Source organism: Macaca mulatta, chromosome 20 (assembly GCF_049350105.2).
Source record: "Macaca mulatta isolate MMU2019108-1 chromosome 20, T2T-MMU8v2.0, whole genome shotgun sequence".
NCBI classification, from domain to species: domain Eukaryota; kingdom Metazoa; phylum Chordata; class Mammalia; order Primates; family Cercopithecidae; genus Macaca; species Macaca mulatta.
Window position 1 is genome coordinate 28,435,280 of NC_133425.1, and position 25,631 is coordinate 28,460,910.

At 53.1% G+C, this 25,631-nt stretch overlaps 2 protein-coding genes across 5 annotated transcripts; both read left to right on the forward strand.

The window, feature by feature from the left end:
• The first annotated feature begins 3,026 nt into the window (after positions 1-3,026).
• On the forward strand, positions 3,027-12,483 carry MAPK3 (mitogen-activated protein kinase 3). 2 transcript variants are annotated; one of them, XM_028840860.2, is made up of 9 exons: positions 3,027-3,265; positions 4,290-4,472; positions 8,064-8,253; positions 8,437-8,553; positions 8,815-8,929; positions 9,313-9,444; positions 9,595-9,704; positions 9,800-9,954; positions 11,883-12,483. In XM_028840860.2, exons 1-8 carry the CDS (start codon positions 3,096-3,098, stop codon positions 9,920-9,922), a joined length of 1,140 nt encoding a protein of 379 aa, XP_028696693.1. In that variant the 5' UTR covers positions 3,027-3,095; the 3' UTR covers positions 9,923-9,954; positions 11,883-12,483. The 2 variants fall into 2 exon arrangements, with proteins under 2 accessions (XP_028696693.1, XP_028696694.1); XM_028840861.2 differs by lacking the exon at positions 9,313-9,444 and having other exon boundaries at positions 3,040-3,265.
• Positions 12,484-12,981: 498 nt separating this feature from the next.
• GDPD3 (glycerophosphodiester phosphodiesterase domain containing 3) lies at positions 12,982-21,545 on the forward strand. Of its 3 annotated transcripts, none has more exons than XR_013410899.1 (10): positions 12,982-13,257; positions 13,533-13,575; positions 13,817-13,952; positions 14,042-14,087; positions 14,188-14,306; positions 14,391-14,480; positions 15,091-15,224; positions 17,588-17,652; positions 17,973-18,127; positions 21,346-21,545. XR_013410899.1 is itself a non-coding variant. In NM_001194431.2 (10 exons), exons 1-10 carry the CDS (start codon positions 13,119-13,121, stop codon positions 21,481-21,483), a joined length of 957 nt encoding a protein of 318 aa, NP_001181360.1. In that variant the 5' UTR covers positions 13,040-13,118; the 3' UTR covers positions 21,484-21,545. The 3 variants fall into 3 exon arrangements, 1 of the variants encoding a protein (NP_001181360.1); XR_013410898.1 differs by having other exon boundaries at positions 18,076-18,127; NM_001194431.2 differs by having other exon boundaries at positions 13,040-13,257; positions 17,588-17,647; positions 18,076-18,127.
• The last annotated feature ends 4,086 nt before the right edge of the window (positions 21,546-25,631 follow it).

A 25,631-nucleotide genomic window follows, 5' to 3' on the forward strand; every position in this document is an offset into this window, starting at 1 on the left:
TTTCATCATGTTGGTCAGGCTGGTCATGAACTCTTGACCTCAGGTGACCTGCCTGCCTTGGCATCTCAAAGTGCTAGGATTACAAGTGTGAGCCACCAAGCTCGGCCTGCTTTTTTTTTTTTTTTTTAATTTTTTGGCCGGTTGCGGTGGCTCACGCCTGTAATTTCAGCACTTTGAGAGGTCAAGGCGGGCAGATCACGAGGTCAGGAGTTTGAGACCAGCCTGGCCATGGTGAAACCCCATCTCTACTAAAAATACAAAAAGTAACCGGGCGTGGTGGCGGGTGCCTGTAATCCCAGCTACTTGGGAGGCTGAGGCAGGAGAATCATTTGAACCCGGGAGGCAGAGGTTGCAGTGAGCTGAGGTCGGCACCATTGCACTCCAGCCTGGGCAACAAGAGTGAAACTCTGTGTAAAAAAAAAAGAAAAGAAAATTTATTGTAGAGACAGTGTCTCCCTCTGTTGCCCAGGCTGGAGAGACGTGTCACAATCATAGCTCACAGCACCCTTGACCTCCTGGGGCTCAAGCAACTCCCCCACCTCTGAGTAGCCAGGACCACAGGCATGCGCCACCACGCACAGCTAATTTTTTCTTTTTGTAGAGATGGAGTCTTCCTATGTTGCCCAGGGTGGTCTCAAACTCTTGGTCTCAAGGGATCCTCCTGCCTTGGCCTCTCAAAGTGCTAGGATTACCAGTGTGAGCCCCCACACTTGGCCTGTTTATTTATTTATTTATTCTTTTATTTTTTTGAGACGGAGTCTCGCTCTGTCACCCAGGCTGGAGTGCAGTGGCCAGATCTCAGCTCACTGCAAGCTCCGCCTCCCGGGTTTACACCACTCTCCTGCCTCAGCCTCTCGAGTAGCTGTGACTACAGGCGCCCGCCACCTCGCCCGGCTAGTTTTTTGTATTTTTTAGTAGAGACAGGGTTTCACCGTGTTAGCCAGGATGGTCTCGATCTCCTGACCTCGTGATCCGCCCGTCTCAGCCTCCCAAAGTGCTGGCATTACAAGCTTGAGCCACTGCGCCCAGCCGGCCTGTTTATTTACTGTTTTAGAGATAGGGTATCAATATTATTAAAAGAGAGAGAGGAAAAAAAAAAATAGAGACAGGGTCTCACTCTTCACCCTGGCTGGAGTGCAGTGGTGCAATCATAGCTCAATGAAGCCTCAAATTCCTGGGCTCAAGTGATCCTCCTGCCTCAGCCTCCCAAACAAAGCACTGGGAGTGAGTCACTGCACTGGGGCCTAAATTGATTTATATATTTTGTCTCTTCAGTAGCTTGGAGTGTGTATTTTATCTCTTCAATAGATTGGAGGCCTCCACCCAGAAGCCAGTAGGTAATTTGCCCAAGGTAACACAGGGTACATAAGTGACAAGTATGGAATTCTCTTTTTCTTCTTTTTCTTATTCTTCATCATTAAACTTGAACAAATATCAGATTCTATCCCAGGCAATCAGGCTCTGGGGAGTTCTTTCTCTTAAATACAGATTCATACTATATAGTAATCCTTTATCAGCCACAGTACCTAGCTCAGAGCTTTGCACACAGTGCCATGCAATGCTTTATCAAATGAATAACTAAAAAAACTCATTGATCTAATTAGCACCTCTTGAACCTTCACTGACCTATGGGCCACTGGGAATCAGAAACTCAGTCTCATTAATCTGAGTGAGACTGCCTGGCTGTGGATCTAATTATGAGCAATTTCAGAATCATAATTACTGTTCCATTTTGTCTCTTGATCTGTAATGCATCCAAGGACCTACTCCCAGCTTCTCAGGGAAAAAAAAAAAAAAAAAAAAAAAAAAACCCACTACATGATTACTTACTGAAGGTTGGGAGCTGTGTGTTTTTGTGAAGCTTCCAGCTCATATCTTTGCTGTGAAATGAGGGGGATGGACTGGATGATCTCCGAGGGCCCTTTCTTCAGTTGTAACAGTCTGAGATGGACAGGTGTGATCCCAGAGCTTTGGGAGGCCGAGGTGGGAGGATCCTGTGAAGTCGGTAGTTTCAGACCAGCCTGGACAACATCGCAAGACCCAGTATCTACCAAAAAAAAATTATATTTTCTTTTTTTGAGATGGAGTCTCGCTCTGTCACCCAGGCGGAGTGCAGTGGTGCAATCTTGGCTCACTGCAACCTCCACCTCCTGGGTACCAAGCAATTCTCCTGCCTCAGCCTCCTGAAGAGCTGGGATTACAGGCGCCCACCACCATGCCCAGCTAAGTTTTGTATTTTTAGTAGTGACAGGGCTTCACCATGTTGGTCAGGCTGGTCTCCAACTCTGTCCTCAAGTGATCCGCCCTCCTCAGCCTCCAGAAGTGCTGAGATTACAGGCGTGAGCCATAGTGCCCAGTCCCCCAATTTTTTTTTTTAATTAGCAGGGCGTGGTGGAGCGCACGCATAGTCCCAGCTCTTTGGGAGGCTGAGGTAGGAGGATCACTTGACCCCAAGGAGGTTGAGAATGCAGTCAGTAAATATTGCACCACTGCACTGCAGCCTGGACGACAGAGTGAGACCCTGTCTCTAAAATAAAATAAAAACAGTCTAGGATTCTGAGAGGCATGGAATTAAAAAGAGCCTCTGTCAGAAGACATCATTTTGAGTCTCAGCTCTGTCATTACTAGTGACCTTACTCAAGTTAGTTAGCCCAACTCTCAGATTCCCCATCTGTAAAATTTGATTCATTTATTAGAACAGTTTTTTTAACCTAGGGTGATCTCGGGCCCAGGTTCTGGTGGGCTGCCGCACACATTGGCTGGGTGGCTCTGGTAGGTCACGCCCTGGCCGCTTCGCCTTCGAGAGGAGGGTGAGGACAGTCTCCGAGGCGGCGCTGCCGAGCCTCCCCGTGACTTGGTGACCGCGGAGCCAGCAGAGACCCCCGGGCTCCCGCACCTAGGGCGAGAAGGGCGGGCGCGCGCCCGGGGTGGGTCACGTGACGGCTCCAGGCCCGCGCGGGGCCGGGGGCGCGCGGGGCCGGGGCAGGGGCGGGGCCTGGAGCGCGCGGCCCTGCGGGTGACAGGCGGGCGGGAAGGGGCGGGGCCTCGGGCGGGGCCGCCGGGGGGAGGAGGGCGGCGGGAGGGGAGGAGTGGAGATGGCGGCGGCGGCGGCTCAGGGGGGCGGGGGTGGGGAGCCCCGGAGAGCCGAGGGGGTCGGCCCGGGGGTCCCGGGGGAGGTGGAGATGGTGAAGGGGCAGCCGTTCGACGTGGGCCCGCGCTACACGCAGCTGCAGTACATCGGCGAGGGCGCGTACGGCATGGTCAGGTGAGGGGGCGTTCCGGGGGAGGGGGCGCCCTCAGGGGAGGGGGCTTCACAGGAGAGGAGGGGGAGGCGCCGAGCGCTTTCCGGGACGTGGAGACGCGGAGCGTCCCGAGGAGGCAGGGGACTCGGGATGATCGGGAGCGTCCCAGGGAGGGGACCCCTGAGTGCTTTCTAGGGGAGAGGGCGCTGCCTGCGTCCTCAGGGGAGGGGGCTTGGAGGCTTTGAGTCCACCCTTCTGTAATGATGGGAGGGGCATCTGAGTGCATGTGGGGGCCCGCGGGGACCCTAGTGACACGGGGCGAGGCCCAGAGGATGAGTACTCTCGGGGAGGCGACATCCTTAGTGAAGAGGCAGTGGAGGGCCCGTTTTGGGGGAAAGGGTGTTTTGGATTCCCCCTGTGAGGCAGTGCCAGGGAGCCTGGGGTAGACGAGCCGAGATCAGGGTGGGGCAGGGCTTTGGCCCCACCACCACCACCACCAGGTGCCCAAAGAGAGATGAGGGGGCCAGGAGTGCCACTTGCATGTTTTGGGAGGGGTCTGTGAGTGCCCCCGGCCCCACCGTGAGCTCTGGGACAGCCCTGCTGCCCGCTTCCCTCACCCTAGGACCCGCCCCTGCCCTGTCCATTCTCTCCTGCCCCTCCCCTGGCTGCCGTTTTCCCAGTATTTGCTCCATGGTGTGCCCCCAGCATCTGCACCCCCGGACCTGTCTTGGGTTAAGGAACCTTTCCTGGGAATGGGGGCGAAGGGTTCAGGGCCAGTAGAATGGAAGGGGATTGAGGAGAGGGGAAGTCAGTGAGCGGTCAGTCTCTTCCTCTGTTTGTAAAGTCACCGAAGGGCCGCCTGGCTGGTCCCCAGCTTTCTCTCTGGAGATCCCAGCCCTACACAGCAGGAAGGAACCAGCATTGTTTATGATTTGACCAGAGCCAGCTCCTGCTCTCTCCCCTCCCTGCCAAGGCCTGGGTGGGGCCACCAGGCCCGGACTCCCCCTTTGTAAGGCCACAGCAGCAGCCTCTCTCCGGTCCCCTCAGCTCGGCCTATGACCACGTGCGCAAGACTCGCGTGGCCATCAAGAAGATCAGCCCCTTCGAGCATCAGACCTACTGCCAGCGCACGCTCCGGGAGATCCAGATCCTGCTGCGCTTCCGCCATGAGAATGTCATCGGCATCCGAGACATTCTGCGTGCGTCCACCCTGGAAGCCATGAGGGATGTGTATCCTTCACCTTGCCCAGTCGGCTGGTCATACACAGCCTCGGAGCTGGGCTGGGGACCCGTTGCTTGCTTTCTGTTTCCATCTTACCCACCACCCTCCAAAACAAACCCAGTAAAATAAACTTTCCTGCAGAGGAGAAGCCACAGTGTAACAGGACTTAGAGGCCTCTGATGAACCCAGGCCTGCTGCAGCCGGGCAATATGGCCTTGAGCAAGTCAGTTCTCTGCTCTGTGCCCCAAGGGGGAGGGCTAGACAGGATGGTCTCTATGGGAGTGTTGTCTTCTGACATCGGCAGTTCTGAGACATGACCCAGCTTCTGCCCACAGTCACTTCTTGCTAACAAATGGATGGTTCTTTCCTCTCTTTCCTCCTTCCCCAGACTGGAAGGGAGACAGGGAGAAAGCAAACTGTCAGCTGGGCATGGTGGCTTATGCCTGTAATCCCAGCACTTTGGGAGGCTGAGGTGGGCAGATTACCTGAGGCCAGGAGTTGGAGACCAGCCTGGCCAACATGGTTAAACCCTATCTCTACTAAAAGTACAAAAAAATTAGCAGGGCGTGGTGGCGCATGCCTGTAATCCCAGCTACTTGGGAGGCAGAGGCAAGAGAATCGCTTGAACCCAGGAGGCGGAGGTTGCAGTGAGCCAAGATCGTGCCACTGCCCTCCAGCCTGGGTAACAGCGTGAGACTCTGTCTCAAAACAAAACAAAAACAAAAAAACTGCCTTTCTTGAGGTCCTACTGCGTGTCAGGTACTATACATGCCCAATGCTTTTTTTTTTTTTTTCTATTACACCTCCCAACTACCCTATGAGATAGGCTTTGCAGCTTCATTTCAAAGATGAGGGCAGAGTGCAATGGCTTACGTCTGTAGTTCCAACACTTTAGAGGCCAAGACCAGAGGATCAGTGGAGGCTGGGAGTTCAAGACCAGCCTGGGCAGCATAGTGAGACCCCATCTCTACAAAAAATTTAAAAATTATCCAGCTTTGGTGGTGCATGACTGTAGTCCCAGCTACTTGGGATGCTGAGGCAGGAGGATGGCTTGAGCACAGGAGTTCAAGGCTGCAATGAGCTATGATTGTGCTACTGCACTCCAGCCTGGGGGACAGAACGCGACCCTGTCTCAAAAAAAAAAAAAAAAAAATGAAGAAGCTGAGGCCCAGAAAACCTAAAATCAAGTGTTTCTGTTGCTGTCTCCTCCTCCCCTCCCCCAGATGGAAACTTGTCCTTCTTAGGACTTCTCACTCAGAGCCACACCCTAATCACCTGTGGACTTGCACCTTGCCCAGGGAGGGACAGCCTAGCCTTTGTTGTCCTCCCCTGATACTGCTTTCCTAGTTTGCTGTCCACTTCCTGTCTGGCTCTCCTTAGCAACTTGTGACACCTGTCACCTCTTCCCTACCCCACCCACCCACTCTCAGTCCCAGCCCTCCACCCAAGAGCGGGGATTTGTATTGCGGTGTCTGCAGCCCCCACCACAAACTGTGGACAGGAAATCTCTGTGCTCACCCCCATCTCGCTGTGTGGTCTGAAGCAAGTCACTGCGTCTCACTGGGCCTCCCCAGCTCTAAAACAGCAGGGCTGGTCCACATATCCTCTGAAGACCCTTTCAAGGCAGATTCTTATTTTCTTTTTTTTCCTTTTTGAGATGGAGTCTCCCTCTGTCACCCAGGCTGGAGTGCAGTGGCTGGATCTCAGCTCACGGCAACCTCCACCTCCCAGGTTCAAGCTATTCTCCTGCCTCAGCCTTCCAAGTAGCTGGGACTACAGGCGCCCGCCACCACGCCCAGATAATTTTTGTATTTTCAGTAGAGACAGGGTTTTGCCCTGTTGGCCAGGCTGGCCTCGAACCCCTGACCTCAGGTCTTCAACCCATCTTGGCCTCCTGAAGTGCTGGGATTACAGGTGTGAGCCACTGCACCTGGCCTCAAGGCAGATTCTAAAAGACAGCCCTGACTTATTTTTCCAGAGACAAGCCAAACGGCATTTGTGGATTTATTTATTTATTTACGCATAAGCTTTGTTTTATCTTCAAATAGAAAAAGACATTTTACTCCTCCATCTTCTGAGGTATGGCCAAGCACTCTTCTTTGAGTGGGAGTGTGCTATTGGGAGTGTCTCCTCATTTTTCTTGCGCAAACCATTCCCATAAGGCAGGCATTTATTTTTAAGCAAACATTTATTGCATGCCAGATGGTGTTCATACATTATCTCATTTAACTCCCTCAACAGCCATGTGACTCAGGCATTGATATTAGTAATAATAGTTCATGTTTGCCTAGCACTCACAACTTGCCTAGCACTGGGCTGACAGTTTTACATGCGCCATCTCATCTAGTCTTCACAACCACCCTCAAAAGAACCATTATTTCATGGCTCGCACCTGTAATTTCCAGCACTTTGGGAGGCCGAGGTGGAAGGAACACTTGAACCCATGAGTTCAAGACCTGCCTGGGCAACATAGCAATAGCCCGTCTCCACAAAAAGAAAACAAACAGGCCGGGCGCGGTGGCTCAAGCCTGTAATCCCAGCACTTTGGGAGGCCGAGACGGGCGGATCACAAGGTCAGGAGATCGAGACCATCCTGGCTAACACGGTGAAACCCCGTCTCTACTAAAAATACAAAAAACTTAGCCGGGCAAGGTGGCGGGCGCCTGTAGTCCCAGCTACTCGGGAGGCTGAGGCAGGGGAATGGCGTGAACCCGGGAGGCGGAGCTTGCAGTGATCTGAGATCCGGCCACTGCACTCCAGCCTGGGTGACAGAGCGAGACTCCGTCTCAAAAAAATAAATAAATAAAATAAAAAGAAAACAAACAAACAAAAAACACATTATTTCCCCTACATACCAGATGAGAAAGTTGAGGCACAGACAGGTTGAGCTCCTAAAGCCAGTAAGTAGTAGAGAGGAGATTTCAGACTTCCATGGGTTAAGTCCAGAGTTGCTGCTCTTTTTGTAGTTTTCTTTTTTTAATTAATTTATTTATTTATTTTTGAAACAGAGTCTCACTCTATCATCCAGGCTGGAGTACAGTGACATGATCTCGGCTCACTACATCTGTCTCCCGGGTTCAAGTGATTCTCGTGTTGCAGCCTCCCGAGTAGCTGGGATTACAGGCACATGCCACTGTCCCCAGTTAATTTTGGTATTACCAGTAGAGACAGAGTTTTGCCATGTTGCCCAGGCTGGTGGTCTCAAACTCCTGGCCTCAAGCGATCCTCCCGCCTCAGCCTCCCAAAGTGCTGGGATTACAGGCATGACCCACCACTCCTGGCCCAAGTTGCTGCTCTTAACTGTGAAGTTCTCCGGCCTCCCACAGTTTATTATTATCCCTGTTTCCCCGGTAGGGAAACTGAGGCCACAGAAGTGAAGCCCCTTGCTCAGGATCAGCAACTGTGACGCGACAGAGGCTCAGAGCCCTGCCGCTGGGTAACGGCAGCAGCTTGCCCAGCTGGTGGTGCAGGTTGGCAGATCTATTGAGTCCCAGGGGCCCTGGCTGGAGGAGATGTGCAGCCTCGCCTTCAGAGCCTGTTTTCCTTAACCAAGTGCCTCCCGCTGCCCCCTCCCCGGGGGTCTCCGGAACCATCCTCAGCTACATTGTGCAGGACCTGATGGAGACTGACCTGTACAAGTTGCTGAAAAGCCAGCAACTGAGCAATGACCACATCTGCTACTTCCTCTACCAGATCCTGCGGGGCCTCAAGTACATCCACTCCGCTAATGTGCTCCACCGGGATCTAAAGCCCTCCAACCTGCTCATCAACACCACCTGCGACCTTAAGGTCAGAGGGTTGGGCACCTGTCCCCTCTTCCCCCAGGGTCTGGGGCTTCCAGGTGACCAGTAGAAGCCTTGGGCAGGAGAACATTGCAAGCAAGGGGAACAGTGGAGGCAAAGACAAGGGGGCGTGACTGCTTAAGCTGCAGAGGCCTTGAGCACTGAGCTTAGCAGCTTGGTCTGATTCCAGATTTGCGATTTCGGCCTGGCCCGGATTGCCGATCCTGAGCATGACCACACCGGCTTCCTGACGGAGTATGTGGCTACACGCTGGTACCGGGCCCCAGAGATCATGCTGAACTCCAAGGTAGGAGGGGCTGCCCACTCCTGAAGGGAAGGGACCAGGTCCCAGGAAGCCCTGGAGCTACCTCCGAGCCAGACACCGACCCCCATGACACAGGAATTCCACCCTCTGGGCCTTGGGCTCTGCAAGGAAGCTGAGCATTGAGCCCTCCAGGCCTCTGCCTTCTGCCTGGTGTTGGATCTAACTTGGAGATGGTGGCTTGGTGTAGAAACAGGACCCTGTTGAGGCTGGCCCAGGAGCCCACCACTTCCTCCTCTCTCCCAGGGCTATACCAAGTCCATCGACATCTGGTCTGTGGGCTGCATTCTGGCTGAGATGCTCTCTAACCGGCCCATCTTCCCTGGCAAGCACTACCTGGATCAGCTCAACCACATTCTGGGTGAGGGAGGCCCGGCTGGCTGAGTGGGGGATGATTACCTTCTCCAAGGTGAGATTTCTCAAGAGTCCAAGTCAGGGATACCACCACGTGTGGGGCGCCTCCAGCATCTCATGGTATCTCAATGAGGTATAGATATTATCCCCATTGGATAGATGGGAAAAGCAAGTCTAAGTCCCACACCTAAGGAGGCACCAGACCTAGGATTTGAGCCTCGGTCTGCCTGAATCCAGCCCCCTTGCTCTGCACCACCTTGCTAATGACTAGGAGGTAACTGAGGGATTGGCATGGGTTGCTGGGCTGGGGGTCTTGTTCTTGCCTTGTTGCCTGTTCTGTTCCCAGAAAGAAGGAGGTGATCATTTACCAAGTCACCTCCTTATCCACAGGCATCCTGGGCTCCCCATCCCAGGAGGACCTGAATTGTATCATCAACATGAAGGCCCGAAACTACCTACAGTCTCTGCCCTCCAAGACCAAGGTGGCTTGGGCCAAGCTTTTCCCCAAGTCAGACTCCAAAGGTTTGAGAGACATGAGGACGGGTGTGGGATAAACCCTGGGTGCCATGGAGGGTACGGGAGCCCAGCAGCAGCTGGAGGAGACAGGCAAAGTGATGCTTCTGGGAGCTTCTCCAGTCTTCCCTGTGACCCCTGACTCCTGCCCTTCTATAGCCCTTGACCTGCTGGACCGGATGTTAACCTTTAACCCCAATAAACGGATCACAGTGGAGGAAGCGCTGGCTCACCCCTACCTGGAGCAGTACTATGACCCGACGGATGAGGTGGGCCAGTCCCCAGCAGCAGTAGGGCCAGGGGCAGGGGGGTAAGTAGGCATCCCCCATGCCAGGCCTGAGCCTTGCTGTCTCTGCCACCCCAGCCAGTGGCCGAGGAGCCCTTCACCTTCGCCATGGAGCTGGATGACCTACCTAAGGAGCGGCTGAAGGAGCTCATCTTCCAGGAGACAGCACGCTTCCAGCCTGGGGCGCTAGAGGCCCCCTAACCCAGACAGACATCCCTGCACCCTGGGGCCTGGTGAGTGTCCCCATGGCCGGCACACAGATACGCTGATACTAAATACCTGTATCTATATCTATCTATATCTCTATCTGTATCTGTATCTATATCAATATCTATATCTGTATTTGTATGTGCCTCCATATAGCAGCAAGCTTACCCTGCACCCATGCTCGGTGTGTCTGGTGACAACAGAAGTGCCCGGGGGCTGGGTGCAGTGGCTCATGCCTGGAATCCCAGCACTTTGGGAGACTGAGACTGAGATGAGTGGATCACCTGAGGGTCAGGAGTTTGAGACCAGCCTGGCCAGCATGGCGAAATCCCATCTATACTAAAAATACAAAAATTAGCCAGGCACAGTGGGTCACTCTGGTAATCCCAGCACTTTGGGAGGCTGAGGCGAGTGTATCACCTGAAGTCAGGGGTTCGAGACCAGCCTGGCCAATGTGGTGAAACCCTGTCTCTACTAAAAATACTAAAATTAGCCGGGTGTGTAGGCATGCGCTTCTAGTCCCAGCTACTCAGGAGGCTGTGGTGGGAGGATTGCTTGAACCCGGGAGGCGGAGGTTGCACCACTATACGCCAGCCTGGGCAACAGTGAGACTCTGTTTCAAAAAAAAAAAGGGGGGGCCAGGCACAGTGGCTCACATCTGTAAGCCCAGCACTTTGGGAGGCCAAGGTGATGGATCACGAGGTCAAGAGTTCGAGACCAGCCTGGCCAACATGGTGAAACCCCGTCTCTACTAAGAATACAAAAATTAGCCAGGTGTGGTGGCGTGTGCCTGTAATCTCAGCTACTTGGGAGGCTGAGGCAGGAGAATTGCTTGAACCCAGGAGGCAGAGGTTGCAGTGAGTTGAGATCACACCACTGCACTCCAGCCTGGACTACAGAGCAAGACTCCATCTCAAAAAAAAAAAAATGCCCAAGTGCTGCCCAGACTCATGGCCCACCCAGTCCTCCAGCCCCAAATGTCTCCACCTGTCAACACCCTGCATCCTCCAGCCCCAGCAGCCATTCTAATCTCCTTCTGGGAACGGAACTGGTAAAGAGGCAAGAGGTCACTGAGGGGCCCTGTCACCCAGGCTTCGGCTCTGGGTGTGGCAGAAGCAGGTGGGGCCATGATTGCTTTGGGAGGGGCCCAGCAGCACCCAGCCTGACCCAGATTGCCAGGCCTCCTCACACCTGCTGCCAGATCAGCAGTTCACATAGCTGTGGGGACCCTGCTGGGCCTGCCCCCACCCACACTGCCTCCTTGCCTCCTCTGGTCTCTTCCTGTCTTCAGCCAGGTGTGGCCTAATAGGAAGAAGGCGTGCATACCTGGGCTCAAACTCCAGCTGTGCCACTTAGTAAGTGCTGTGTGATATTGGGCAAGGCACCTCACCTCTCTGCACCTCAGTTTCCTGGAGTCAGTTCTATTTATCTTTTTTTTGTTTTCGTTTTTTTAAGACAGTGTCTCACTCTGTCGCCCAGGCTGGAGTGCAGTGGTGCAATCATAGCTCAATGCAGCCTCAAATTCCTGGGGCGCAAGGGATCCTCCCAGCTGGCTGGACGAGCCATTGCAACTGGCTAATTTTTTTTTTTTTTTTAAAGTTGGGGTCTTGCTATATTGCCCAGGCCAGTCTCCAACTCCTGGGCTCAAGTGACCCACCCACTTCGACTTCTCAAAGTGCTGGGATTACAGGCATGAGCCACTGTGCCCAGCTGAGACTGTTCTAATAATGAAAGCATAAAACCCTAAGCATTGTTCTAAGAGGTTTACATGTCTTAATTCCTTTAATCTTACAGCAGTACCTCCAGCTAGGTACTATTATTATCTCCATTTACAGATAAGGAAACTGAGACCCAGCCTATCCAGCTGTGAGGGTGAGAGACGTTCAGGTCAGGGCTCCCGCGGGTCTGCCTGGGGTATGCTAATGACTCCTTTTCTGTCTGCTTCTCTCTTTAGGACCTGCCTCCTGCCTGCCCCTCTCCCGCCGGACTGTTAGAAAATGGACACTGTGCCGAGCCCAGACCTTGGCAGCCCAGACCAGGGTGGAGCATGGGCCTGGCCACCTCTCTCCTTTGCTGAGGCCTCCAGCTTTAGGCAGGCCAAGGCCTCCTCCCCAGCCGCCCTTCCCACAGGACCTCGGGGGCTCAGGTGGCCCCAGTTCAATCTCCCACTGCTGCTGCTGCACCCTTACCTTCCCCAGTGTCCCAGTCTCTGGCAGTTCTAGAATGGAGGGGCTCTGGCTGCCCTGACCTGCTGAGGGGCAGGGGTGGAGGGTGGGGGGCGCTGAGTAGGGACTCAGGGCCAGGCCTGCCCCCCTCATCTCATTTAAACCCCACCCTATCTTCCCTGAAGGAACATTCCTTAGTCTCAAGGGCTAGCATCCCCGAGGAGCCGGACTGGGCTGAATCCCCTCCCCGTCAAAGCTGTCACTTCGAGTGCCCTCGCTGCTTCTGTGTGTGGTGAGCAGAAGTGGAGCTGGGGGGCGTGGAGAGCCCAGCGCCCCTGCCACCTCCCTGACCCATCTAATATATAAATATAGAGATGTGTCTATGGCTGACCCTGGCTCTGTCTGTGTTTGCGACGCCTCCGCCCTGCCCCGTGCAGCTCTGAGGACAGACTCCTGCAGCCCAGCTGCTGCTTGACTTGGGCTTTCTGGGGCCTGGTGCCCTTCACTCCCAGCTGCCCAGGGTTGGGGACGGGGCTCTGGAGAGCTCCAGACTCCTAGAAAGAAGGGGGTCAATTTTCCCCTTAGTCACTGTCCTGTCCCCACGCTAATGGCTTCCTGTCTAACTGGTTGGGGGTGATTCAGGAGCACCCTACACATCCCTGGATCCTCTGAAACTGCAAGGGGTAGGCATGTTGGATGCGCTGGCTACAAGCACCAGTGGGAGGGAGAGGTCCTAACAATCCTGGGTGGTTTTTACTCCCCCGATGTGGCCCAGGACAGGGGGATGCTGGGGTCTGGGAAGGGCTTGGGGATGTGAGGGCCAGGGCTGCTTGCCTCATCTGATACTACCCCGGCTTCAGCTGAACCCTGCAGCCTGGCTCCAAGCCAGCCCAGCGGCAGGCTCAGCAGGTCCCACGGGCGTGGCAGTGGCCAGTAGTAGAGCCGGCCCACACCGGCTAGGCAGGCAGCACAGTCCCACGGACGGCTGAGTGTGCGGCTGCAGGAGCTTCTGTGGGAGTACAGACATGAGCCTTTCGCTGTACTATGCCCTTCCCGCCCTGGGCAGCTATGCCATGCTCTCCATCTTCTTCCTGCGCTGGCCTCACCTGCTGCACACGCCCCGGGCTCCCACCTTCCGCGTCCGCCTGGCGGCCCACCGAGGAGGTGAGCCGGGTGGGGGTGAGAACAGGTGCCAAAGTGGACAGCAGAGAAGGGTAGGTCCAAGAGCGCGTGCTAGAAACAGGGCAGGGACCAAGAGAGAAGGAGAGCAAGGTGGCAGGGCAGGGTATGGACAAGGAAGAAGAGGCTGGTGCAGCCTGGGCTGGCTGGGGAGGTAAGGCCAGAGGGAGGATGGTGCCCAGAGAAGGAACGTGGGTGATGAGGTCGGGCCAGGCCCCTAGACCCCAAGCCTCAGGGGCCCACTCCAGTGTCCCCCACAGGATCTGGAGAGCTGCTGGAAAGCACTATGGAGGCCATGGAGAAGTGAGTGTATCTGCCCCTGCCCAGGCTGTCATGTGAGGGTGTGCAGGTCGTGCACTGCATCACAGCAAGGGACACCATTCACTTCCTAACCGGATGACTGGCGCCCCCTGGAGGTGGCCTGCACATCCCGCTGTGAACTCTGCTCTCACATTCCCCGCCACCTCCCCACCACCATGTCCATCATCCCAGTCCCCTGCCCCCCAAACCCCCGCCGCCCCGCAGCTAACCTTCGCCCCCACAGCTCCATGGCCCAGCGCTCAGACCTCCTGGAGCTCGACTGTCAGCTGACACGAGACAAAGTGGTGGTGGTGTCACATGATGAGAACCTGTACCGCCAGTCGGGCCTGAACAGGGATGTGGGCAGCCTGGACTTCGAGGTGGGCCCTGCCCTGACACCCCAACCCCCACCCTGAGAGTCGCCATGCCCAATGCAGGCCTCTAGTGACATCCTTCCTGTCCTCCCCAGGACCTGCCCCTCTACAAGGAGGAGCTGGAGGTTTACTTCTCTCCAGGTGAGAGCAAGGGCTTCAAGCCCTGCCTGGGCCATGCCCACCTTCCCTGGACCCCCGCTTTGGCTTTCCTCTCTGACCCCTCTTCCCACACCACCCCCAGGCCACTTTGCTCACGGGTCAGACCGGCGCATGGTTCGTCTGGAGGACCTGTTCCAGAGGTTTCCAAGGACACCCATGAGTGTGGAGATCAAAGGGAATAATGAAGAGCTCATCTGTGAGGTGGTCCTGCAGGCAGGGCTAGGGCGGCCACCGGGGGCGGGAGAGAGGCCTGGTTCTTCTATCACCTCCTTCTCCTCCTCCCAGATAGCAGACTTGGTGAGACGCTATGACCGTAATGAAATCACCATCTGGGCCTCGGAGAACCGCTCGGTCATGAAGAAATGCAAGGCTGCCGTGAGTTCCCCCACACCCGATCCCCTTCGTCCTCCAGGGGCCCCTCCTCCTGGGAGCTGGAGCCCACCCAGCATGGGGACCCAAGCTAGAGGGGTCTGGGAGAGTTTCCAGTGGTGTGGCGGTGGCGATGAAAAGGGTGTGAACTCAGGCCTCAAACGCAGGGCCAAGACGTGACTTCCGGTTTTTTTCTTTTTTGAGACATAGTCTCGCTCTGTCGCCCAGGCTGCAGTGCAGTGGTGCGACCTCGGCTCACTGCAACCTCTGCCTCCCGGGTTCAAGCGATTCTCGTGCCTCAGCCTCCAGAGTAGCTGGGATTACAGGCACTCACCACCACACCCAGCTAATTTTTGTATTTTTAGTAGAGATGGGGTTTCACCATGTTAGCCAGGCTGATCTTGAACTCCTGATCTAATGTGATCCACCCGCCTCAACCTCCCAAAGCGCTGAGGTTACAGGCGTGAGTCACCGCACCCAGCCCCAGGATATGACTTGGATCCCGCAGGTAGTAGGGCCTCTGGAATGCCCACCACAGCTCCCCTGCAGCTCATGCCTCCTCTCTGCTTCCCCAGAGCAGACAGATTCTTTCTCTCATCTCTCCTTGCCTCCCCAGAACCCCGAGATGCCCCTGTCCTTCACGATAAGCCGAGGATTTTGGGTGCTGCTTTCCTACTACCTGGGGCTGCTGCCCTTCATCCCCATCCCTGAGAAGTTCTTCTTCTGCTTCCTGCCCAACATCATCAACAGGTACCAGTGCGGGGCGGACCTCAGAAAAACGCTCCACTGCTTAGGGTCCCCGTGGAGAAGGAGCCCGGATCTTCCCAGCTCCCCAGCTCCCCTCCGAGATAACCCCCCAAGGTCCTTTAAGGACAGTGGTTCTTACCCAGCATTCATGAATACTAAGGGAACTGTGAACACCCTGAAATTCTGTGCAAATGTGGAGTTTTAGGAGGGCTCATTTATCCATCTCAGTCCATCTAGCATATTTTATTGAACGTCTACTCTGTCCCAGATGCAGTTATAATGTGTAAATAAGACCAATGAGGGTGGGGGGAGGTCCTCGGTGAGCTTACAGTCTGGCTGGGAAGACATTTGTTCATTAATTAAAGCACCGCTGTCACGGCTGTCTCAGACCCTCAGCAGGAAAAGGCAAGTCAGTGTTCTGCAGGAAGGCAGGGGTTAACAAAGTAACATCTGGGGAAAGGATCACGAATTTGGATACTTCCCTGGCACTTAAGTCTGGTCCCTCCCTTTGCTTTAATTTTTTTTTTTTTTTTTTTTTTTTTTTGGAGACAGTCTTGCTCAGGCTGGAATGCAGTGGCCAGATCAGGACTCACTGCAGCCTTGATCTCCTGGGCTCAGGAGATCCTCCTGCCTCAGCCTCCTGAGTAGCTGGGAGTATAGGCTTGCATCACTGCACCTGGCTAATTGTTAAATTATTTGTAGAGACAAGGTCTCACTATGTTGCCCAGGCTGCTCTTGAACTCCTCAGCTCAAGCGAGCCTCCCGCCTTGGTCTCCCAAAGTGCTGGGATTATAGACCTGAGCCCCCGGGATCGGTCTCCCTTTGCTTTCTGACAGCTTCTCTGTGGTAGTCCCAGAGCTCTCTGTTCCCCTCTGTTGTCCAAAAGGAAGTCCCACTCAGCCCCCACAATCCCTTGCTGCAAAGAGATCATTCAATGATATTTGTGTATCACCTTTTTATACAGGAATTTTTTTTTTTTTTTTTTTGAGAAGGAGTCTCGCTCTGTCGCCCAGGCTGCGGTGCAGTGGCACGATCTTGGCTCACTGCAAGCTCCACCTCCCAGGTTCATGCCATTCTCCTGCCTCAGCCTCCAGAGTAGCTGGGATACAGGCACCTGCCACCACGCCCGGATGATTTGTTTGTATTTTTAGTAGAGACGGGGTTTCACCATATTAGCCAGGATGGTCTCAATCTCCTGACCTCGTGATCTGTCTGCCTCGGGCTCCCAAAGTGCTGGGATTACAGGCATGAGCCACCACGCCCGGCCTTGTACAAGATTTATAAAGTGTTTTCACAACTTTTGGGTTGACTTTTACCTTGCAGCACCCCCAAGAGGTATAGGAATCATGACTCCCATGGTACCCTGGAGAATCTGAGGCCCAGAGAGGTTCTGTGATTTGCCCAAGGACACACAACTGGAAGTCCAAAGCTTAGGTTTTCCCTGGGTCTGACTCCAAAGCCTGCCCTAGGACACTATAAAGGGCCTCTAAAGTCACCCCTGGAGTGGGATAATTAGGGGCCATCCCACTAAGTGCTGTCTGGTCTCAAGAAGCTGGCCAGTGGGCACAGTGGCTCACAAGGTTTTGGTTTTTGTTTTTGAGAAGGAGTCTCGCTCTGTGGCCCAGGCTGGAGTGCAGTAGCGCGATCTCGGCTCACTGAAACCTCCGCCTCCTGGGTTCAAGCAAATCTCCTGCCTCAGCCTCCCAAGTGGCTGGGATTACAGGCGTGCCACCACACCCGGCTAATTTTTGTATTAGTAGAGATGGGGTTTCGCCATGTTGGCCACGCTGGTCTCCTCCCGCCTCAGCCTCTCAAAGTGCTTGGATTACAGGTGTGAGCCACTGCACTTGGCTGGCTCACGCTTATTATCCTGGCACTTTGGGAGGCTAAAGCGGGAGGATTGCTTGAGTCCAGGAGTTCAAGACCAGTCTGGGCAACATAGTGAGACATGTCTCTACAAAAAAATTTTATTTACATTAATAATAAGATAAATAAATAAGAAACTGGCCAGGCCCAACCAGGAGGACCTCCAGCCTGAGTGTCCAGCTTTGGAACCAAACCAGGTCCTGGCCCCAGCCCCACCACTGCTCTGCTTTGGGCCTGGCAAGTCCTTTCAGTTCTCTAAGGCCCAGACTCCTTATGTGTTGAATGGTGGCTAAAGGGCCACACCTTCAAAGCGTGGTGGTCAGAGTAGGCTCTCTGAACACTCGGTGAATTGTTCACTGGGGCAACTACAAAGGTTATTCTGGGGGATTCTGGGGGGTTGGAGGGCAGCACTACCCTGGTTGGGGGGGTACTACCACCCTGCCCCACCTCTGGGACAGGGGAGACCCTAGGGGCTAACCCCCACTTCCTTCTCTCTGCAGGACCTATTTCCCATTTTCCTGCTCTTGCCTGAACCAGCTGTCGGCTGTGGTTTCGAAATGGTGAGGTGGGGCCGGGCGCGGTGGCTCAAGCCTGTAATCCCAGCACTTTGGGAGGCCGAGACGGGCGGATCACGAGGTCAGGAGATCGAGACCATCCTGGCTAATACGGTGAAACCCCGTCTCTACTAAAAAAATACAAAAAACTAGCCGGGCGAGGTGGCGGGCGCCTGTAGTCCCAGCTACTCGGGAGGCTGAGGCAGGAGAATGGCGTAAACCCGGGAGGTGGAGCTTGCAGTGAGCCGAGATCGCGCCACTGCACTCCAGCCTGGGTGACAGAGCCAGACTCCGTCTCAAAAAAAAAAAAAAAAAAAAAAGAAATGGTGAGGTGGGCAAGACAGCTGGGTGGAGTGTCCCCATAGAGACCTACTGCTGCCCATCTCCCGGGTCCCCTCTCATCATCGCCTCCCATGTCCCCACCCCATCCCCAGGCTGATCATGAGGAAGAGTCTGATCCGACACTTGGAGGAGCGAGGGGTGCAGGTGAGGCCTTGACCACCACTCCCACTGTATACGGACTTGGCAGCAGGGTTCCGGTCCCACTCTGCTGCCAACAAGCTGCATTGTTCTGGCAGGTGACCTCACCTGAGTCTCAGTTTCTTCATCCCTAAAATGGGAAAATGGTATATTTAACTCTCTGGATACACACACACACACAATTTTCTTCTTCCCTTTTTTTTTTTTTTTTTTTGTGACAAGAGTCTCGCTCTGTCGCCCAGGCTGGAGTGCAGTGATGCAATCTCAGCTCACTGCAACCTCCGCCTCCCGGGTTCAAGCGATACTCCTGCTTCAGCCTCCCGAGTAGCTGGGACTACAGGCGCCTGCCACCACGCTTGGCTAATTTTTGTGTTTTTAGTAGAGATGGGGTTTCACCATGTTGACCAGGCTGGTCTAGAGCTTCTGGCCTCAAGTGAGCCGCCTGCCTCAGCCTCCCAAAGTGCTGGGATTAGAGGTGTGAGCCACCGCACCTGGCTACACACATATTTTCCTAACCTGACATTGCCAACATATGGATATGTAACTAGTACTTATTAAGGGCTTGATAAATGTTAGCCATTATGATGACAACAATGATGTATCATGATCCCTGATGAGAGGGGCTGGGGAAAGATGAGAGATGGGAGAAACCAGGCCCAGTCTGACCTCTCTCCCCTGAGCATTGGCTTCAACCAGATGATTTAATTAGTAAACGATCCTTGAGAATGTTCCAGGCACTGTGGTACTAGGGGTGGGAGCTTCCCATCGAGGGTACAGGGAAGAAATGCCGGAGGCAGAGGCTGGGCACAGTGGCTCCCGCCTGTAATCCCATCACTTTGAGAGGCAAAGGTGGGAGGATCACTTGAGCCCAGGAGTTTAAGACCAGCCTGGGCAACATACCGAGACGCTCGTCTCTACAAAAAATTTAAAAATTAGCCAAGCACAGTTGTTTGCACCTGTAGTCCCAGCCACTCAGGAGGCTGAGATGGGAGGATCACCTGAGCACAGGGTTTTGAGGCTGCAGTGAGCTATAATCAGAATCACGCCACTGCACTCCACACTCCAGCCTGGGAGAGACAGCCAGACTGTCTCGAAAGACAGAGAGGAGAGAGTGCAAAGAGCCAGAGAGAGGGAGAGAGAGAAGGAGAGGGAGGGAAAAAGGAAAGGAAAAGGGAAATGAAAGAAAAATGCAGAGGCCGGGTGCGGTGGCTCATGCCTGCAATCCCAGCACTTTGGGAGGCCGAGGCCAGCGGATCAACTAAGGTCAGGAGTTCAAGACCACCCTGGCCAACATGGTGAAACCTCATCTCTACTAAAAATGTAAATGTTAACCAGGTATGATGGCAGGAGCCTGTAATCCCAGCTCTACTCGAGAGGCTGAAGCACGAGAATCGCTTGAACCCAGGAGCTGGAGGTTGCAGTGAACCGAGATCATGCCACTGCACTCCAGCCTAGGCGACAGAGCAAAACTGTCTCAAAAATAAATAAATAAATAAAATATTAACTGGGCATGGTGGTACATGCCTGTAGTCCCAGCTAGTTAGGAGGCTGAGGTGAGAGGATCGCTTGAGCCCAGGAGGTCAAGGCTGCAGTGGGCTGTGATTACACCGCTGCACTCCAGTGTTGGCAGTTCAGAGAGACCTCGTCTCGTCTGTATTTTTAATAAAATAAAAAATTCCCATCTCCACCTACCTAAGTGCCCACTAGAACAAGCAGGGAAGCGGCAGAGCTGCAGGAGCTGGGGCAGGTGGTGGTGGAACGGGGGCACTGGGAGAGGGTGGTGCTGGTAAGTGGTCAACAACTAGCTCTCAGAGAGGAACAAATGAAAGCCCTGATTTGAACATTAATTTTCCTGGTTTAAATACTCCTACCTTGGCCAGTTTCAGGCTGCCAACGTGAAGCCACCAAATGCAGAACGGGAAGAGATGCCTGTTGGCACCCCATCATGTAGTTCCATCTCACAGCCTCAACAGACTTAATCACTTCAAGGACACAGTAATAGGAAATTGATTAGGAAGAAATATGCTTTGAGTATTTATTGCTGGTTTTTTGTTTGTTTTGGGTTTTTTGTTGTTGTTGGTTTTTTTGTTTGTTTGTTTGTTTGTTTTGAGACAGAATCTTGCTCTGTTGCCCAGGCTAGAGTGCAATGGCGCGATCTTGGCTCACTGCAACCTCTACCTCCTGAGTTCAAGCGATTCTCCTGCCCTGGCCTCCTGAGTAGCTGAGATTACAGGCGTCCACCACCACGCCCAGCTAATTTTTGTATTTTTAGTAGAGATGGGGTTTCACCATGTTGGCCAGGCTGGTCTCAAACTCCTGACCTTAGTTGATCCGCCTGCCTCAGCCTCCCAAAGTGCTGGGATTACAGGCATGAGCCACCATGCCTGGCCGCTGTTGTTTTAATAATTTATTTAGGGCCAGGCACGGTGGCTCACACCTGTAATCCCAGCACTTTGGGAGGCTGAAGCAGGTGGATGACGAGGTCAGGAGATCGAGACCATCCTGGCTAACACGGAGAAACCCCATCTCTACTAAAAATACAAAAATTAGCCAGGTGTGGTGGTGGGCGTCTGTAGTCCCAGCTATTTGGGAGGCTGAGACAGAAGAATGGCGTGAACACGGGAGGCGGAGCTTGCAGTGAGCCAAGTTTGAGCCACTGCACTCCAGCTTGGGTGACAGAGTAAGACTCCTTCTCAAAAACAAAACAAACAAACAAAAAAACACTATTTAATTGTCAGTTTATACAATTTATTTATTTACGTTTTTGAGATGAGGTCTTGTTCTGTCACCCAGGCTGGAGTACAGTGGCGCAACCATAGCTCACTGTAGCCTCAGAGTCCTGGGCTCAAGCAATTCTTTCACCTCAGTCTTCCAAGTAGCTGGTAGCATAGGCGCACACCACCACACCGGGCTAATTTTTAAAAAGTATTTTGTAGAGATGAGGTCTCACTTGCTGATCTTAAACACCTGGCCTCAACTCCTGCCTCGGCGTCCCAAAGTGTTGAGATTAGAGGCGTGAGCCCCTGTATCCAGGCAATGATTTAATGTTTAATAATGGCTGGGTTTAATAACCACTTTGCAAAATTCCTGAGAATTTAACAATCAGCTCCAGCCTACTGCTGCTGGGGAGTCTCCACAGAGGAGGAGGTGGGTCCCCACTGTCTGGATGTAAAATTGTTCAGAATCTACAAGCTCCTGACCTTAGTTGATCCCTCCCTGCTCAGGTGGTCTTTTGGTGCCTTAATGAAGAGTCGGATTTTGAAGCAGCCTTCAGCGTGGGAGCCACTGGCGTCATGACGGATTATCCCACAGCCCTGCGGCACTACCTGGACAACCGTGGACCGGCCGCCCAGACCTCCTAAGTCCAGAGGCCTCACGCTCTCCTGTTTCTCTTCCTGAAAAATAAAGATTTGCCTTTCCATCACATCACATCGTTGTGCTGAGGGTGGGGAGTAGAGGAGTGGGTCCTGAAGATGTGAAGATGGCAGCTTAGGAGGGAACAGGCCAGCCCTGAGACTGGAGCCTGGGGCCCTCAGAAGCCTGACCCACTGGTTCCACTACATTCCTCTCTGTCCTGCCACACCCTGCCCCAGCCTGGCCTCCACTCTCCTCAGGAATGTCCCCTCACGGCCAACCCAGGTGTCCTGGCCCCCAGCCACTTGACAGCGACAGATAATGGTTCCATTTTCCTGAGGCCATCAACAGCCCAGGCACACCTCTTCCATGCCTTGCCCTGTGAGCTTCCTCCTCGGGCTGCAGAGGATGGGCCTGGGTGGGACAGGTGCGTTCACCCAGCCCCTCTGCTGCCTCCGCCATTCCAACCTTCTCCTCCCAGGTCTCCTTCTCCAGAAGCTCCCAGAACACCTCTGCCATCTCCAGCCCCAGGGCCATATTCACTGAATGAACCACACATTCCCATTTCACAGATACTTACTGAGCGCCTCCTCTAGACCAGGCCAGGCCCACTGCAGTGAGCAACACAAGCTTAAGAACTGCAGACACGTGTTGAAACAGACATGCCCCGAGATCAGACCTAACCCAGCCTGGAGCACAGGGGTGTTGGAAACAAGTGCTCCGTGTAGTCAAGAAAAACCAGCACTGAGACAGAAGATTTCCCAGCAAGGCATCTTTACTTCAGAACGGTGCCGCCTGCGCTACTTGTAATCCCAAGAGCACCCTAAACAAAGGAGAGAAGGGGTTTTTAACTCTAACGCAGTTCCTGTTTTTCTGTGTCCTTTCCCCACTGGCTCGGGATGGACCGCACAATCTGAGATCATCCCGCCTGGCTAAGGTTTAAACTTTCCCAAACAGGGTAGACTGGCGAAAAAGAAGAAAAACAGGGAGAATCCATTTACAGCTTATGACCAGGAAGTTGAGTCTTTGAAGAGCTTAGCTGTCCCAACAATTTCCTCTCTTCTGTTTGATACTTCTTCCTCTTCAAAAATTTTTAACAGGATTTGGCTTCGTTCTTGATTATCTAGGAGAAAGAGCTTGTCTGAGTATGAAGGGAGAGAAGCGAGGGGGTCTTTAGGGAGGGCTGTTTCTATGAGCCTTTGAGTTAACCCACCATACAAGGTATGATGCGACAGCCCACAAGTAACAATTGCAAGAGAGGTAAAGATTGAAGCCAGGAGTCCTTTCCATTTTCCAAACCACTTTTCCATGAGACCCATAAAAGGGTTATCTATTACAGAATTTTCGGCTAATTCATTTGCCAGGGTGGTAAGGCCTCGTAAAGCTTTTGTGATGGTCCCATAGGCAGCTGTATTATTAGGGATAAAAGTACAACATTGGACTCAGATCATGACACAGACTCTGCCTTTTTCTGCCAATATCATGTCAAGGGCTAGCCTATTTTCCCACGCCATCTGGCTGGTGGGGCCTAATTGTTCAGCTATTCCCTTGATGGCATCCCTGGTATAATTGATGAATCGCTACTCATGGTAGTATATATCCAGTCTACATTTTTATTTATAGCAGACCACCAGAACAAAACAGACTCGAACCCAGCGGATATTTGGTTTCGACCTTTAAATTCACTTGGTAACTCCCGTGGGACCCTGCTACTGTCTACGTAAACATGAGGGTCAAAGGACCCGTGAGGGGTTTCTCTTTTTCTTCGGGTTACTTGCTTCCTGTCTGGTTGATGAAATGCCAAGGTGAAAGGGATGGCCAATTGGATTAGAGCAAAAGTGCCAGTCCAGTTGCCTGGCAGTGTACCTGGTAACAGTCCTCCACAAAACCACCATACGTCTGCTCAGGGATAGACAAGAGCCAACTGATTGGTTAGCTCTTGAAAAGGTTTAGACTCCCATTAGATTTCCAAGGAGTGTCAATTTGTCCCCCTGTCGTGAGAGACACAAGGTAAAATTGGCATTGAGAGCTGAAAGTCGAATGGTCCTTAGGGGCTGACCCACAGGGCTCCTGATCTTTGGGAAATGTAGTGAAAGAGTGGTGCACATCTTGTTTCCCCAGGCCGTGGTGCTGGAAGAGAGCTACCATACAGTCCATGCCTGGTTGGTTGGCCCATCTGAGTGGAAAGGGGACAATCCGGGTTTCTGGCCTGCCTGCTGCACAAGCGTAACAGTCACTTTTATTCAGGGTGCGAACAGAATATTTAATCCATTCCAGCCAGGCATTTGTATCTTGATACCAGGTCTCAATGGCTAGGGTTTGCTTTAAGTCCTTGACTTCTACTATAGCTACTTTGGTTTTGTCATTGGGTAAGAGGTGAGGAATGGTTTGATTTGGTGGGCTTGGGGAAGGGGAAACGGTAGGAGGTAGAGAAGGGTGAACAAAACATATTTCAAAGAAGCCTATAGGGTCCCTTCCAGTAACATCGGCTCCTAAGCCATAGAAGCAACCTAGAGTGGAGTTAGGGTCGGTGGAGGTAGGGGTAGTAATAGAGGTAAGTACTGGGTTGCACTGGTTGGATTGGCAATTATAGGGGTGGTTCCCTTGATAAAGTGGAGGCTGTTTCCTTCGGGTTTATTAGTTTTTTTGCATACTAGGCTACTATCCGCCACCTGCCTAGTGAGGGTATAGATTCCTATATACCCATAGGCTTTGAGGACTGTGTCACACATAGCTTGGTGACCCCAGTGAGTTCCTTGATGAAGCTGTGACAATATTTCCCTCATAAGAGGTTTAGACAGCATTTCCCTCCCGTCTGGTAATACCCACCTTCCCTCGGAGCTTTCCTTAGCTCCTATTCTTTTTAACTTTTCTTGGTCTGCGTTGGAGAAGATGGGGATTGCGACTGGAGGGGAAGGCAAGGGGTCAGATGGAAAATGGGCGCCTCTCGAGAAGAGGCAGCTTGCTTGGCTACTTGATCTGTGAGGTTATTTCCCTGACTTTCAAAGGATGGGTTTTTCTGGTGTCTTGGCACATAGACCACCACTATTTCTTCTGGCAGTTGAAGATTTTCTAGTATTTGTATAATCAATTCTTTATGGACAAGGTCCTGGCCTTTACTATTAATGAGGCCTCGTTCAGTCCAGATCTTTCCAAGGGTATGGACTACTCCGAAAGCATACTTGGCGTCAGTGTAAATAGTTCCTTCCTGATTTAGAAAAGATGTTAAGGCCTGATTTAATGCAAAGAGTTTACATGTTTGAGTGAACCAGTTATTGGGCTGTCTCCCTGACTCTGCCTCCATGAGGGTTTCCCCGTCAACTACAGAGCACCCGTTATGCCTCATTCCTTCGATTACCTGGGAGGAGCTGTCTATAAAGAGGTGACGCCCGGTTTGGAATACGGTCTTGCTTAGATCCAGTTTGACTCTAGTTTGATAACTGATCATATCTAAACATTTGTGCTCAGGTTCCTCCCGGTTTGGATTTCCCATTAGGAAAGCATCAGAGTTGAGCGAATTCTCAGTGGTCAATGTTAAATCATCCCTCTCTAATAAGATAGCCTCAATTTTTTTTTTTTTTTTTTTGAGAGGGGGGATGGAGTCTCGTTCTGTTGCCCAGGCTGAAGTGCAGTAGCTGATCTCAGCTCACTGCAACCTTTGCCTCCGGGGTTCAAGCAATTCTCCAGCCTCAGCCTCCCAAATAGCTGGGATTACAGGCGTGCGCCACCATGCCTGGCTAAGTTTTTGTATTTTTAGCAGCGACAGGGTTTCACCATGCTGGGCAGTCTGGTCTCGAACTCTTGACCTTGTGATCTGTCCGCCTCAGCCTCCTAAAATGCTGGGATTACAAGTGTGAGCCACTGCGCCCACCCGACAGCTTCATATTTGCAAATTGTTGAGTCGTCTTCCTGCCTTCTGATTAAGAATGGTCCTAAGTTGGCCGGGCGCGGTGGCTCAAGCCTGTAATCCCAGCACTTTGGGAGGCCGAGGCGGGCGGATCACAAGGTCAGGAGATCGAGACCACAGTGAAACCCCGTCTCTACTAAAAATACAAAAAAAAAAAAAATTAGCCGGGCGCGGTGGCGGGCACCTGTAGTCCTAGCTACTCAGGAGGCTGAGGCAGGAGAATGGCGTGAACCCAGGAGGCGGAGCTTG